The sequence below is a fragment of the Triticum urartu genome, chromosome 5 (assembly GCF_003073215.2).
Source record: "Triticum urartu cultivar G1812 chromosome 5, Tu2.1, whole genome shotgun sequence".
Lineage (NCBI taxonomy): Eukaryota > Viridiplantae > Streptophyta > Magnoliopsida > Poales > Poaceae > Triticum > Triticum urartu.
Genome location: NC_053026.1, coordinates 337491821 through 337507639, shown reverse-complemented (window position 1 = coordinate 337507639; position 15819 = coordinate 337491821). Strand labels below are relative to the sequence as shown.

Here is a 15819-nt window from a genome sequence, read left to right as displayed (position 1 = left end):
TGATTACCGGGAAGTGGGTCTTTAAACACAAGCTCCGTCCTGATGGTACCCTTGATCGCTACAAAGCGAGCTGGGTCGTTCATGGCTTCCGACAGCGTGCTGGCATCGACTTCACCGACACCTTCGCTCTGGTCGTCAAGCCCGGCACGATACGCACGGTTCTCCACCTTGCGGTTTCCCATGCTTGGCCGGTGCACCAGATGGATGTCTCCAACGCCTTTCTCCATGGTCACCTCGAGGAGCAGGTCTTCTGCCAGCAGCCCATCGGGTTTGTTAACCCGGCGCTTCCCGACCATGTGTGCCTGCTTTCGCGGTCCTTGTACGGACTCAAGCAGGCTCCGCGCGCTTGGTACCAGCGCATTGCGGCGTTTCTCCACCAGCTTGGGTTCCGTTCTACCCGCTCGGACGCCTCGCTCTTCGTCTATCATCAGGGCTCTGACACGGTCTACTTGCTGCTCTATGTCGACGACATCATCCTGACGGCATGTACGGCTGGTCTCCTCAGTCAGATCACGGCTCGTCTTCGCACTGAGTTCGCCATGAAGGACTTGGGTCCTTTGCACTACTTCCTCGGTGTCGAGGTGGTGCACCGTCCGGATGGTTTCTTCCTTCATCAGCGGAAGTACGCTCACGAGCTCCTGGAGCGCGCCGGCATGCTTAACTGCAAGCCCGCCGCTACGCATGTTGATACGAAGGCCAAGCTTTCTGCCACGGACGGTTCTCCTACTTCAGATGCTGCTTTCTATCGGTCTATCGTTTGTGCTCTCCAGTACCTCACCCTGACTCGACCGGAGATCCAGTATGCCGTGCAGCAGGTGTGTCTTCATATGCATGCTCCTCGAGACGTTCACTGGGCTGCCGCCAAGCGGATTCTCCGCTACATCTGTGGCACTATGGATCTTGGCGTCACGCTTCACGCCTCCGCTGACACCGCCCTCACCGCCTACTTCGATGCAGACTGGGCGGGCTGCCCTGACACTCGTCGCTCCACTTCGGCCTATTGTGTCTATCTTGGACCCTCACTTATCTCGTGGTCGTCCAAGCGGCAGCCTATGGTCTCTCGTTCCAGTGCTGAGGCTGAGTATCGTGCGGTGGCCAACGTCGTCGCCGAGTGTTCGTGGCTTCGCCAGCTGCTTCAGGAGCTCTCTTGTCCTGTTGAGCGTGCCATGATGGTCTACTACGACAACGTCTCGGCGGTCTACCTCTCCGCAAACCCGGTGCATCATCAACGGACCAAGCATATTGAGTTGGATATTCATTTTGTTCGGGAACAGGTGGCCCTTGGCCATATTCGTGTTTTACACGTCCCTACTTCCCAACAATTTGCTGATATCATGACCAAGGGCTTTCCTACAGCGTCATTTGAGGAGTTCTGCTCCAGTCTTTGACTCAGCCGCGGTGCCGCTTCGACTGCGCGGGGGGGGGGGGGGGGGGGGGGGGGGTGTTGAGTATATGTGTTATGTGCATATTGTGTATTAGGCCCACCTCCTAGTTCCTTATATAGTTGAGGTTCGTGGCCCACCTTTGTACATCATATATATACGTGCCTATGCACGAGAGCAATACATCGCGCAATTCCCACAACATACACCATCCACCCGTGCGCATTAACTATGGTTGGTGGGAGGTAGTTGGACAGGCAACACACGGGTCCGAGGCAAACGCCGAGACGCCAGAAATGAATCGAGTCAGACGAAAAACGGACACAACTTAAGGATGAAGTTGCGTGTTGGGCCGGCTCGTCTGTCCGGCCCAAATGAACGTGGCCGGACTATTTGGGTGTCTGTTGGAGTAGGCCTAACGACCACTCGCTTAGACGCGCCCATTATAAACAACAGGTGAGGTGAAAACGGGTCTTCTTGCCTAAGACCACCACAACACTGCAACCAAGGGCCTGCAGTTTAGCAGCACCGCTGATAGACTCGACACGTTAAGACTTTAAATCCAACGACACTAAAGATGTCGAAACCCTTTGACCCTCATGATAGTCGATAGAGATGACCAGGAAACTGAGCCAAAAGCTTTCTGGAAATCGAGCCTTACAATAATAACAGGTTTTTGCCTTTTGAAGCAGGATTGGACCATATCAGCAGCGTAAGTGAAGTTTTTGGTTATCCCTGTCCCCCCAATGAAACCCGTTTTATCATGATGTATGAGCTGAGATATGAAAGGCTGAGCCCTATTTGATAGCCATTTGGAAGCGATTTTAACGGCGCAATTCTGGAGAGAAACAATCTTCTTGGGTGCAAAACAGAATCAGGTGGATTGCACCAATCTTCTTGGGAAGCAAACAACAAAGGGCAATATTTTCAGGGCATTAGGGAAACAGAATCAGGAACTGTAAAAAAAACATAAATTAATTCTCCAGCTTTCTTAATCAGTTGCGGATGAATAATCTGAGCTTTCTGCTAAAAGAATGTATACTGCTTGGACAGATTTTTACAGGTTTCAACAAGATACAACATTATCAGGAAGAATGTTGCTCCTACATAATCTACATATATTATTTACCTATGAATGAGAAAGCAGTTCCCATTTAATTTCTTTACAAAAGTGCGAACCATTTGTCTTGGTTTTTGTGCAGATGTCCAAAATGAAGCCCGGCGATCACATCATCGTCTCGAATTTCTCGAGTTTCTTCACTCTTCGCATAGATGCAACCAATAATGCCAAGAAAATGCCTGCAAATTCAGTTGGGAGCAAGAATTGGACCAATCAAGAAAGGACATGTTTGAAAACATCAGTAGTTTATAAATTCAGGTTAGCTACAAATACAAGCAAAGATATGAAAGGTTTCATATAAGGTTGAAAGTTGCCGTATTATGGAGAATTTGTTGAGCGGATTTTTCAGGAAACAAGTAACAAATCCTACCTGCGCCGATGAAAGACCCATTTGCGACTATTTGGTTTCCTTGACTACCCATGACGACCCCAATATTCAAGAGAGTACCACCCATGGCTGTATACATGGTCGCCATCTGAAGTACGTTAGCTTTACGAGCAGCTCGTTCCGACTGCAAATGCCATCATGTAAGTTTCAGGTTGACTTCCGACCAAAGCAATTAATTTATGATGGCAGAAAAAGATGCTAGACAGAAGTGAAGTCATCAGCAGAGCCATACCTCAAGTACTCTGACTCTGAGTTTCAGATCACCCGACTCGAGTTGCCCCACAAAATCCTCGATCCGTTGGATTCTGTAGGGCATTGAGATCGTAGAATCACGGGCCTGTATATATGGACATAGCAGTCAATGGCATGCGCAACAACTAGAAGCGTAGAAACGAGAGTAAATGAGAAAATCATATCAATCACAGATTTAAGTCTTTACATCATTTGCTTGCTTTCTTATCTCCTGGACTAATTCAGGTCCAGCTCTTCGTCTCGTTTTCAAGTCTAGCAGTTCCTGGAGTTCAAATGGAATAAGGTTAGAATTCACAGATAGATGTTGAAAGGATAAAGAGTTTCTGCTGTTATGAGGAAAATGGAACAGAACTATGTTAGCAGAAATAACAAGTTGCACACGAGCATAGTATATTAACAAGATGATCTATCTTGGTAACAACTTCTATATGCTCTAGCAAAGTTGGAGTCCACTTCTGACCATTTAAGAGAGCAGAGAAAACATGCTTCCATTTTCTAAAAAAAAGGATAAAGAAAAGAAAACATAGTGGATGGAGGAGTAATGGTAGGATAGAGAATAATCCTAACCTGTGCATATGGTGCAGCAACTTTGACAAAGGAAAAATCAGGATCCAGTATGTACCCGATGCCTGTGAAACATGAATATACCAACACAATCATTGACCGACAAATAGTTAATCTAATAGATGGTAAATAGGTAAACTTTTTATGAAGTTAATCACATAGCTAATAATTTTAATATCAGTGTGAGTGTTTAGAGGCCTGGAGCAGGTCTCAAGATATATGCTTCATTTCACTCGGCCAAACATTAAGTGCTGTGCAGTGGGCGCCTGGGCGGTAGAAATAGAAAAATCACTCAAGGAGTATACAAGTTCTGAATAAAAAATCCGAAATTGCTTGTCTTCATTGATTTTTTTACACATGTAAAATTGTGGCGAAAAAACATGTTCATTTGTGTTATGCACCAAAAAAATTATGTACAGTTACAGTCAGTTCTAGACAGTTGTTCCTTCTTTCTTTGTACAGGACGCAAATGGACACATTTTGGCTCAAATTTTGTAAGTTCACAATCCAGCCAACAATGTATATCCACAAAAGGCTTTGAATTTCTTATAATTTAATATGTGTCTTTTACTTTTTCATCAAATCACCTGGGTGCATGCACTGCACAAAGTCCACTTTCAAGTCTCGATCTCAACCACAGATGACATAACAAAACACGTCACCCCATTTGCAGCAAGTGCATAAAATTGATTTACTACAAATAACTAATGACCTTCGAATGATGAGAAGAGATTCTTCAAAGTGGAAATGAATATGTTTTGCAGCTTAGAGCCATTATATCCTTTTAACAACAGGTATAGATGCATTTTTCCTTTGTTATTGTTTATAATATACTGTTTGCAAATGAGGAACATTTTGCAAGATTATAACCAAGAACATACTGAGATATCTGTACCAAATCATCAAGACAATGCATTCATAAAAATGAAGAAGAAATCAGAAGTGATACTATCGAAAGAAATGGATCTGTAGATGGACGCGGAGTTTCTGCACCCGAGCTCAAATGAGCTCGGGTGAAAAGTAAAATCAAAACTAAATCAAAAAAAAAATCCAAATTTTTTTGGGAGAAACATTGACAAAAGTTCTAAGTGCTTGCAAAAATTCGCCATGAAATCACATTTCTAGAAGGCGTGGCAAAAAAAACAAAATCAGTACTCTGAAAAAGCTACTTTCAAAAGCATTTTGGAGCAATGAATTTGTTTTTTTTGCCACGCTTTACAGGAATGTGATTTCATGATGAATTTTTGCAAGCACTTAGAACTTTTGTCAATGTTTCTCCCAAAAAAAATTTGGAATTTTTTGAATTTTTTTTTATTTTTTTTCGATTTTACTGTTCACCGAGCTCAAATGAGCTCGGGAGCAGAAAGGCACTTTCGATCTGTAGATATTGTAATGTTGTCAAGATATAAGGAGAATGGAGAACCTTCAAGAGTTGAGAATGCCCTTATGACGAACGTAAATGTGGAAGGAAAACGGAAAGGTTGATCTTGCGCAATTGCAAACAAGTCCTGGGAAGGTAAAACACAGGATTAACTTCAATATCTCAGTCTTTTTACATGCAAACTGATTCATGTAAAATTATAAGGTTAGGCAACCTCTCCAATTGCAGCTAGAGTCTGCTGTTGATCCGGTGACTGGCTCAGCAGATTGTCCAAGAAATATTGTACGGACCTTCTTACCTGTATAACAAAAAAGGGGGCAGAAAATAAATGTTGAATGAAATTTCTTCAGTAACTTTTCTGCCTAGGAAATAACATGTCCTACAAACCGGCGAGAGGTCTCCTGTTGGCTGAAGAGCTTCCAGGTCAATTAAAGCTTTTATAACCTGTAAGATAGAGCTGACTGAGAAAAAGAGTATATGTACTGCCAAAAAAATGAGCATCTTAAATTACTCAATACCATGCAAGGAAAGATGCTAGGAAAATTCAGAAAACTATTATGTGTGCACCACTCATATGAGGATATGAAGATACCTTGTTTGCATCCTTCTCATACACGGCATAGAACAAGGAGAGTAATCTATCTCGAGTGAATGATTTGATTTCACCCATCATTCCAAAATCATAATATATTAGAGAGCCATCCTTGTCTATGGCAAGGTTTCCAGGATGAGGATCAGCATGGAAGAAACCGGTCTTCAGTATCTGTGTTTTACATGGAATAAAAATCTTAGTGCAAATAACTATCACATGCACTGATCCACTAAAAAAAGAAATAACTTGGTGTCAATATTGAGCATAAAACAGAATATACAAAATATATAACACAAAACGTTGGAGAATGAGTCAGTGAAGGTTGTGCATGCTTAAACATCAATTAAGACAACCAGGCAGCCAACTGCACCACTGTACAGGATCCAGGAATTTTATATCATCTAGCAATACCGCCACTTCTTTGAAATTATAAGGACTGCATGGTTCGATACTTACGAGTCAGCATGTGTGGTCGATATGTATTTCTTAAATTATTGCCAACAGCATCCTTTGAGATTTTTACTAGGCAAAATGTGGAATCATGGAGTAAAGGCAGCCAAAGAGTCCAGGCTTAAAAAAACGAAACTAGTACTGAAGCAGAGCCAGACCATCTAATTTTTGATACACAATGTAAAGTGTGCCATGTTTACCCAGGCCTCTCATTTAAGAAAACAAAAGTAATCTAATAAGATCATGCAAACTCTCTTGAAACCAGCCAGTTAATAGCCCAAACTGCATGGTTAATACTTCCCAGATAAAAATTCTTCAACTAAAAACAAGCCCAGTGTTAAAACATGATACCCGCAGGTTTTAGTCACATTTAACAGGCAACAAATAGGAAATTTACAAAGGCAATAGCCCAATAATGAATTATTAAACAAGTCTTCTATCAGTTTTCTTAGAAGAGTAGACATTGTGTTGTGAGAAGCGTTTTCTATAAATTATGTAAAAAACCACAAGCAACTAAACTGAGCTTTGTACAAACACAAAAAGTACACTAAGAAAACATTGACCTGAATTAGGTACGACTCTATTGAACGGGATGCAATCAGAGAACGACTATATCCCCGGCTGTCTAGCACCGCCAAGTTGTTTATCTTAATACCTGTATAAATGACAAAACAGATTAAAATAGAATATTTCATGGTAAAAAATGTTATAAAAACATATACTTCCGCATTACAACTGGAAAAAATTGGTCTGAGTTACAACTGAAAGGACAATCGTCCGCTAAAAACTGTGCTTGATCTTCGTTGTATTAAGTGAAAAGACAACAGAAATATGTAAAATCCTTTTGACAGCAAAAGTGGAACCAGAAGGTAGTCACATTAATTTGGCGTGTAGAAATATATGTAATCATACATGGCTAGATATAATGGATTTATTGATGTACTTATTAGAATTCTCTCAGACGAGACAGAGGATTGAAGATCAATAATTGGCATAACCATATAATAAGTAACTGAAAGTGGATTAGTTTGTGTAAGCCTATTCTGCATGACAAGGTAATATGCATATATATTACTCCCTCCGATCCAAATTAATCGTCGCAGCTTTAGTAAAACTTTGTACTAAAGTTGTGACAATTAATTTGGATCCGAGGGAGTACTTCAAATCTATACAAGAAAATGAAACTGTATGGCATCATAACTGATTTCACTAAATAGTAACTAACATGTCTAACAAATCACTTTATAAATGGATAACCATTGTGAAAAATACAAACTCTCAAGAAAAAGTTAACTCGGATTACTTGAAATTACAAGAAATAATTAACGCGTACCAGGAGCATACTCCAGGGTTAACACCTTTTCAGTTGTGTAATCCCACATGATAAGCTACAGAAGCAGCATAATGGCAAGTCATTTTAAACTTTGAAGCAAGATTTCAGAAAGAAAAGAATAAGGGTTTTGTTTTAGTACTCCACTTTAACTAAAGTTTAGACATCTCTATGCTGATTGAATGCAAGTAAAATCATCAACTACAATTTAAAGGGGTACAACAAGCCACAGGCCACGTCCAAGAGTACAATCTGTCCTGACCAAACCTTTGCTGCTTGGGCTACCCACTAGCAATCAACCCAAACATATCATAGGCTATTATATGCAACAGAAAGTCAGAAAACGTCCCTACTTTCTCTGCTATTGGCCTTCCTAGGAAGGCAAAACACAAGAGTGGGAAATGTATGAGGTGTGAAAACCAAATAAATTAATGCTACAGAAAGGATTTATGCTCCATACCGTGCCTCACAACATTCATATACAGAAACCACCGTACTGAACTAATCAATCAAAAGGCTATTTGGAATGCTGCAGATTTTCGTATCAATTATCACAAGCTGCATGCGGACCAGGATGAGACCAGGCAGGTGATTGCAAGAGGATGCCTGCTGGAGGCACAGAGACCAAGCAGACAGATTGGTCACTGTACATTAAACACTCAAAACATTCCCCACGGGGATGTTTGCCCGTTCTTAATTTGATTAAGTATTGTGAGTAGGGCTATACTCCCTCCGTCCGCGAATAAGTGTACATCTAGCTTTTGTTCTAAGTCAAAGTTCTAAAATTTTGACCAACTTTATAGAAAACAGTATTAACATATATGACATCAAATTGATATATTATCAAAGTGCATTTCAAAACAAATCTAGTGATACTAATTTGGTGCCATAAATGCTTTTACTTTTTTCTAGAAAGGTGATCAAAGTTTTAAAACTTTGACTTAAGACAAAAGCTAGATGTACACTTATTCGCGGATGGAGGGAGTATGATTTTGGGTATATTCAAAGTGGAGTACTGAAACAAAGCCCTAAAAAATTGCATTTGGGGTCCAAAAGACGTACTGGCACGCGAACCCATTTTATATTTCTGAAATCTCGACGAAATCTGTCTGCATTCTTTCCTTCATTGATGTAATCAATTTCTTCATACAAAATTCTGAAATCACAGAAATCAGGGTGGTCAACTTCTGTTTGTAAGTTCAATTTCAATACTAAAAACTAGAATAATTTGAGATCTCTGTCTCTGAACAGAGCTGACAATCACTACTCTTATTGCAATGTATTCTCTGTTTTCGTAATCAAAGATGTTCCATGTATGATATATTACCATCTCTTACAAGTTAGTGAATGTAACCGTTGTAAGGTACTACCTAGCCAAAAATAGGTAATATATGTAATAAATTACCTGAACCTTGCCAATCTGATATCATGTTTTCTTTGTCAACTTATCAGTTACTTACACGAATAAATGCCAAAATTGACATGATGAAATTGCACACTGGCATGACCAAGTCAACACTTATTGATTAGAAAAAATATTGAGGTCACAATATGAGATAAAATGGCAGACAAATAGTCATTCCACTAAAGCAACATAATTTCTCGCAAGAAACTGGGTACTGAACAGGGACTGGCATAGAATAAACACATTGTATCCATAGCTGAATAATGGATTATTACAAATAATGCATATGGATGGGCCAATACATTGATGCATACTTACTTGGAACATTCATCATAAATACCAATCCAGTCCCTTGAAGGACCTCCAAATTTTTCACTTCTCTGAAAATACTCGGCTACTAGCTTTAGATTCCCTAGAAGAAAGCAAAGATGACTAGAATTATTAAGAAGTTTATAAAACATTTAACATACAACAGTTTGGGTAAATAATAAACAGGAAATAATTGTAACTTTTATAAACTTATGCAAGAAATGAGAGGAAAAACTTTAAAAAGAAGAAACACATAAGTTCTTAATTTCACCTATTTCTGTATGTATAAAAGATAAAATTACTATCAAATTCACTGGAAGTATGGAACTAATTAGAATAGTAACCGCTATATTTTCAAGAATAATAAACAAATCATCTCAACTTATATTAGTTTCGTTTGTTAAATAAGCAATAGTTTTTGATTTAAGAACACCAACAACATATATGTGAGTTATTTGTTCTGTTTGTTAAATAAGCAATAGTTCTCTACTTAAGAACACCAATAACACATGTCTCTTACTTAGGTCAATATCAAAAAGTTTTCTGAGCCCTGGTCGCTGAACTTTCACTGCAACTCTCTCTCCATTATGAAGCACCGCACGATGTACCTGAAAATTGATATCACGGGAATTTGTAAGTACAATTTGAAGAAACACAGCATAAAGAGCATAAAGACTGACATTAGACAAATATGACCATTAATCTCAATGGTGTAGTATCATCAGTATGTCACAGTAGAAGACAAAGACATCAGATATAAACTGGCACAAATTATAGGCAAACATTTTACATATGAAAATAAGAACACTGTATATGGTAATTAAATAGTTTAACTAGCATGAAAGGAAAAATATGTATATTTTATATTCTTCTTAAATACTAATAATGATATAATATGACGCTGCCTGAATTGTCAATGAGTAGGGAAAATGTATATGCTGGATAATGTAGGAACTAAGCACCTGACCAAGACTAGCAGCAGCTATTGGACGGTCCTCAAATTCTTTGAACGCAACATCAACTGAGCACCCCATTTCCTTCTCTATGAAAGCCTTTGCCTTCTCAGGAGAAAATGCAGGTACTCTGTCCTGCAGAAAAGCAAAAGGTACATGGTGCATGTTTACTATTTTGTTGAAGAAGTACACCATGTAACAAACTACTACAAGCAGTAAACAGGAATAATCCTTTGCGAGAAAAAAATAATTCTAGTTTAACAGAAGAGAGGAGATAAAGAAAGGAAGCCTTCACCAAAATTTCCTAGACAAAGAATGAATACCTGCAATTTTGCAAGCTCGTCAACGAATTCTTTTGGGAACAAATCAGATCTTGTGGAGGATAGCTGTCCAAGCTTGATAAAAGTTGGGCCAAGCTGCAATACTTGTTCTCTTAACCATGATGCAGTGTTTCTCCTCCGGATTTTCTGCGAATTCAAAGGCGGTTCCAGTTAACATGTGCAGTAAAACAGGAATACACCCATTTCAGCAGTTAAAACTGATGTGGTTTTGCACCATTACTAAAGCAAAATTCTCATGTGCTAACAACAGGACTTTAAGACCACCTTCACATTGGGGATTTCAAGGAAATGGCAGCTTACAATATTTTTCATTTCCTGACTTGACTGAACTTATAGAATTACTGGTTAAATTGCTTAGCCATTTCATTGTTAATGTACCTGATTTTCCTCTGAGAATCCACCTGGATAGGCCCATTTTGCATTGTCGAATAAAATACGTATTCGAAGAGAAAGCACGAAAGACCAGATATCTATACTCCTCTGCACAGAGTTGTAGTTAGCCTTTGCCCAACTGAATCCCTCATCAGATGGCAAAACCTTGAGCTCCTCTTCAAAGGGATCATCTCTAGCACTCATTTGCTTCTGGGTCTTAACTAGAGCAGACATGTTGCTGCCATTCACCAAACTGGTCCCGGTAACAACCGCCTTTGGAGAACCGTTAATGACTGCTCTGGTCGAACCGTTGACAACGCCATTTGTAGAACCATTGATGACCGCCTTGGTCGAGCCATTGACAGCTCCATTCAGAGAACCATTAACTGTATCAGTTCTTGCACGGCCACCGCCCTTGCTCCTCATCAATTCGGTTGTGGGAACCATCTTCCTCGACCGGCCATTGGTAGTATATTTCTCCGAATCCGTGGACCGGGCTTCTGCTCGGAACATTGAAGATCTCTTAACCAAGGAAGAGTCATTTCCATACCTTGGTAGCTTGGCATTCGATATAGACGCTGAAAAGCTAAGATCAGCCATCATCATCGCCATTGGACAATCAAAAAGGCCCTGTGTGTAGTACCTTGCCATTATTAGTATGAAACAAATATGGAACACAATGAAATGTCATTCTAACCACAAGTGCAAGGTAGAGACAATAACGAGAAGGCCCTAAATTATACAAGATCTTCCCAGTTTCCAACAAAATAAGTAATGGCCTGGCTCCACATGGTTACTACGTATCAACTAAACACTTTCTTTCAGAAGGAATAACTACAGGTTGTCCCGAATGAGTTAGTCAAGAAATCATCAGAAACATATATCAGGGTAGAAAAGAACCATATCGTCAATTAAGGCAAAATCATGAATTTTGTCCAACAAGACTGCCTGAGCATCTACCGGAAAGAGATGCAGCAAACATGCAGAATCCCAAAAACTACACCTTCGGTAAATCAGTTTCACCCAAGGCGCTGCGAGCCGGCGGAATCAAGCATCAGATTCCGGAAGAAACGAAAAAGGATTCGGCGGAACAGAGGGGCGAAATGAGTGGATGCGGGGGAGTGGGAGTTTGGCAAGCAAGGGGTACCTCACGTGGGCTTTTGATTTCTCGGGGCGTGGAGAAGAGAGAGGAGGGGAGGCCGGTGACTTCTCTGATTCGCAACTGCAGCTTCGGCTCAGCTGGCTTGGCTTGCCTGGGAAGAGGACACCACTCCGCCACGAAGTGGAGAGGAAAATGAGGCGCACGAGGAGGGACGATTTTAATACACTATATATATATTATCTTTAACACTGTTATATGCAACGTGTACATCAAACCTCCCATAAAACGTCCGCACCGCTATTATCCATCATATCTTAAATATCCATGAGCGCGTCTTAACGTTCAAAATCCTACAAACTGATATCAAACCAGCGGAAAATTTGTGGGCGTAACTCGTGCTACCTAAGCCTCCGACTGAGAATTTGGATTTTTTTTTTTGCCTCACTTTACTTCTAACTTTGATCATTTGCCCCCCCCCCCCGACCCACCAGATTACGGGTGGAGCCGAGGCCACTCGCCATTGAGACAACCCTGGGGCGAATTATCAAACCCCATGTAAAATGGGGCAAATGATCCAAATGCTCGCCTCCGACTACACAGCCCCACCCATATCCCTCCTCGCACTTCCACTCTAGATGTCCATCCGCTCTCGGCGCTCATTCTTGTCCGTTCAGAGCAGACGTGACCAACCACTGTCACACGCTAGCTGAACGGGCGTGACATTCAATCGGCACAGTAGTCCAGAAACTCACACTGGCCCGCCGCTCACGGCGTCTCCGCTTGCTCTACAAGCCACGTTAATGCCGGTTCAGAAAGAAGTGAACGGACAAACCGATGGGACGACTTCCCACCGTATTCAAACTATCGTTGGTCGTCCATCTACCTGCCCGGTATTCAACCTGCGCGGCAGACGAGAAACCCACTCCAGACGCCCACATTCAAACCGCCTTCGGTCTGCCCGGCGCCCGCTATTCAAGGATGGTCATCCGCGGCACAAACTGCACCTCCTCCGAGCCCCATCTCCCCTAGTTTGCCCGTCGGCGCACCACCGCTTCTCGTCCACCTTCTTCCGCGACCGTCGACACAATGCTCGGTACCATCCGTGGGTGGTCAAAGAAGCTCTTGCCGCTGCACCGACACGAGATCGCGGACCTTGTGCACTGTTGGCAAGCCCGGCGTGTGCGCCACATAAACGCGGGCCTTCATGCGAGCTCACTAGAGGAGAGCTCGGACGACAAGGACCGAATGATGGAGGAGGCATCTGATGAGGACCAGGCGCTCACGCCGGTCATGCGGGTTCACCATGTCGCAAGCGCATGTGCGCTTACGGCAACATCATGGTGGTGGTAGAGCAGGAGGAACAGGCGGCACCGCTGATCTCTGCATTTCGGATGATGCAGGAGGAGCAGCGGTACAACCTGCAGCTCCTCGAGAAGCACTAGCTCACGAAGGCCAGATAACCGACGATTAGGCAAACGAGGAGGCCTCCCGACAATGGCCGTGGAGAGTCCGAGGCACTGTGGATGGGCAGCGGCATTGTACAAGTCCATGCGCAACGCCTACGTTATCCGCTACGAGAGCAGTGGTGGAGCCAGAAAAAAAAATGTATCACTAAGGCCAAGTGCTGTTAAAACTGATTAGGGAAGGGCAAACCATTGAAAAACTGTTTTTTAGCAGCAAATAATCACTATTTATCCACTCTATGCACTAAACCCCAGATGTTAGGGGGGGGGATCCCCTGCTGGTCCCCCTGTCTCCGCCACTGTGTGAGAGGTGGCGACTTCGCGTCAACGAGGTTGAGCGCGAGCACCTGGTTGAGGAGGCGTCACAAGTGGTGGCGGGCGAGGGACACTGTCAATGTCAGCAGCTCCACGTTGTTTGCACCGGGTTGTAACAACCACAAGGCCGGAGTGTCCACGTTGATCATTAACCTCACCTCCACTGACGACGTTCCCGGTCAGGTAGTGGACTCCGATGAGGAATAAGACGTGGGAGACAGACGTTCCCATGTCCGACGAAGAGCATGGCATTGAACACGGGGACGTGCCTACGGCCGGCCAAGAGTAGACCAAGCTAAAAATTACTTTTGCTATGTAAAAGAAATCCTAATATACCCTGCAAAAAAATCCTAATATAAATAATATCGTGTTCGTTTTTATTTGGTGCATGCGGTTGGATGACCAGCTCCCTTATCGATGTCCACGTACACAGGCTCGAGTCCAGGGGTGTGCGGCCGCACAGGGCCTCCAGGTGGCAGGGGGCCCCAAATTAGAAGCACATCAACAGCTAGGCCTAGTTGAACCAGCAGGCCGAAAGGCCCTGATAGCGTCGCACGCGTATGTCGCTAATCCATGGCCTATGAGAATACCCATAGTTCGCACTAACCCTAACGACGCCGCAGCTGGTCGACAGATGCAACCTGACGACGCAACAGAGGAATGGCGGCCGCCGGCATCGGCAGCGCCCGCAACGCTGGCAGCAACAACCAGCAGGTAAACAGGGCAGACACATGGTTGTATTCCGGCGATGCGCTAAATCCACTTAATCAAATTAACTAATCAACATTACTGCATCTCAGAACATGTGCTATCTCGCTTGTTGTTACTTTCCCTCTTCTGCTGGATGAAGCGAGATGGACTAAAGGAGAGACGAGGGACAGTTTGACCAAGTCAAGTTTGACGTCCGTGAGTTCATCGGTCCCAGTTTTTTACAAATGGTTTGCTGGTAACTGTTGGATGTATATCCCTTTAGTCTTGTTTTCCCATCATTTATATTCTTTTATATTAATTGGTGTAGAAGTCATGTGTTTCAAGATCCAAGTTATGTCCTCGAAAAATCTATCTAAAATATATGAATCTGGTAACAAGAAATATAAGATATTTTAGAAAAAATTAGAGGATTTAATTCAACATCATAAAGGACTTATCGGTAACTTGAATATACAGTAGTTTTATTTTTATAAGAAAGTAGGCCTCAGTTTAGTGTTTGGCACAGGGCCCTAAATTTTGCCGGCTCGGCCCTGCACGTACATGTCGACGAATATTTGCTATGTTTGTTTTGGTGATCCACCTTGGAGTTGCCTTTTCTACCGCTGTCGGCTCACACCTTCTTTGGATAAAACCCTGTGCTGATTATCACACCAAGTATTTCGAAAAAGTAAAATGCGCTTAAGTTTCCAGAGCACTCTCAGTTTTTCATACGCCTTCTCTGCCCTGCAAGACGGTTAGCTTGGAAGGTAGCAGGGCTAGGCTAGCCAAGTGGAGGACGACACAGCACAAGATGTCCCAGAGGAGACGGATGGATCGCAATCTCAGTCGAGAGAAAGCGTGGGGCTGCGGAACTGCCGTCGTGCGCAAGACGACGCGCGGGCGGCCAGCGAGCGGCTGTGCGCCTTCCCTTCCCGCCGCCACGGTGTGGAGCCAGCGGCACCGCGTCCGGTTCCGTGGATGTCGCAGGTAGTCTCGCCCTATTTCGTTTGTGAGCTCTCAAACACGCCGATCCATTTCGTCCTTCGTTGAATACATGAATATGCCTCTGTACAGTAATGCCTAAGTGAACATCAGCAACCATACCGTGTGTTGCGCGGAATGAGCATTCGGAAGGAGCGTAATAATCAATAAAATCATTAGGTTCTGTAAAACAGCCCTAGTTAACTCGCCTTGGAATATCTCTCAAAGACTGAGTTAGCTATAGAAGAATTAAAAATTGCTGTCAGGATAGCATCTAAAAGACTAACTCGCCTTGGAATATCTCTCAAAGATTATTATTTTTTAAACAAGGCAAAAGATTTGCCATTTTCATTAATTAAGAAAAAGAGAATTACCCGGTTAATTGGTGGAAAACCGGGCTAAAACTGATACAACTCAACCCACATGACA

The 15819-nt window shown here is 42.6% G+C and overlaps 1 protein-coding gene across 1 annotated transcript; it reads right to left on the bottom strand.

Annotated features, from left to right (window-relative positions):
• Positions 1 to 2381: 2381 nt before the first annotated feature.
• LOC125508902 (protein ACTIVITY OF BC1 COMPLEX KINASE 7, chloroplastic) lies at positions 2382 to 12144 on the bottom strand. The gene is made up of 18 exons (XM_048673701.1): positions 11843 to 12144; positions 10846 to 11469; positions 10450 to 10593; positions 10136 to 10261; positions 9694 to 9781; positions 9183 to 9276; positions 8522 to 8615; positions 7463 to 7517; positions 6693 to 6784; positions 5680 to 5850; positions 5475 to 5531; positions 5302 to 5385; positions 5130 to 5214; positions 3710 to 3771; positions 3330 to 3404; positions 3123 to 3227; positions 2873 to 3014; positions 2382 to 2681 (listed from the first exon to the last, which is right to left on the bottom strand). The coding sequence occupies exons 2-18, from the start codon at positions 11449 to 11451 to the stop codon at positions 2608 to 2610; spliced, it is 2154 nt and encodes a 717-aa protein (XP_048529658.1). The 5' UTR covers positions 11452 to 11469; positions 11843 to 12144; the 3' UTR covers positions 2382 to 2607.
• Between the last annotated feature and the right edge of the window lie 3675 nt (positions 12145 to 15819).

Coding starts and splice junctions, on each gene's coding strand:
- LOC125508902 (XM_048673701.1), bottom strand. CDS start 11,451: ATGGCGATGATGATGGCTGATCTTAGCTTTTCAGCGTCTATATCGAAT. Junction 3,228..3,329: donor TAAGAAAGCAAGCAAATGAT/GTAAAGACTTAA, acceptor CCATATATACAG/GCCCGTGATTCTACGATCTC. Junction 2,682..2,872: donor TGGGTCTTTCATCGGCGCAG/GTAGGATTTGTT, acceptor CTGAATTTGCAG/GCATTTTCTTGGCATTATTG.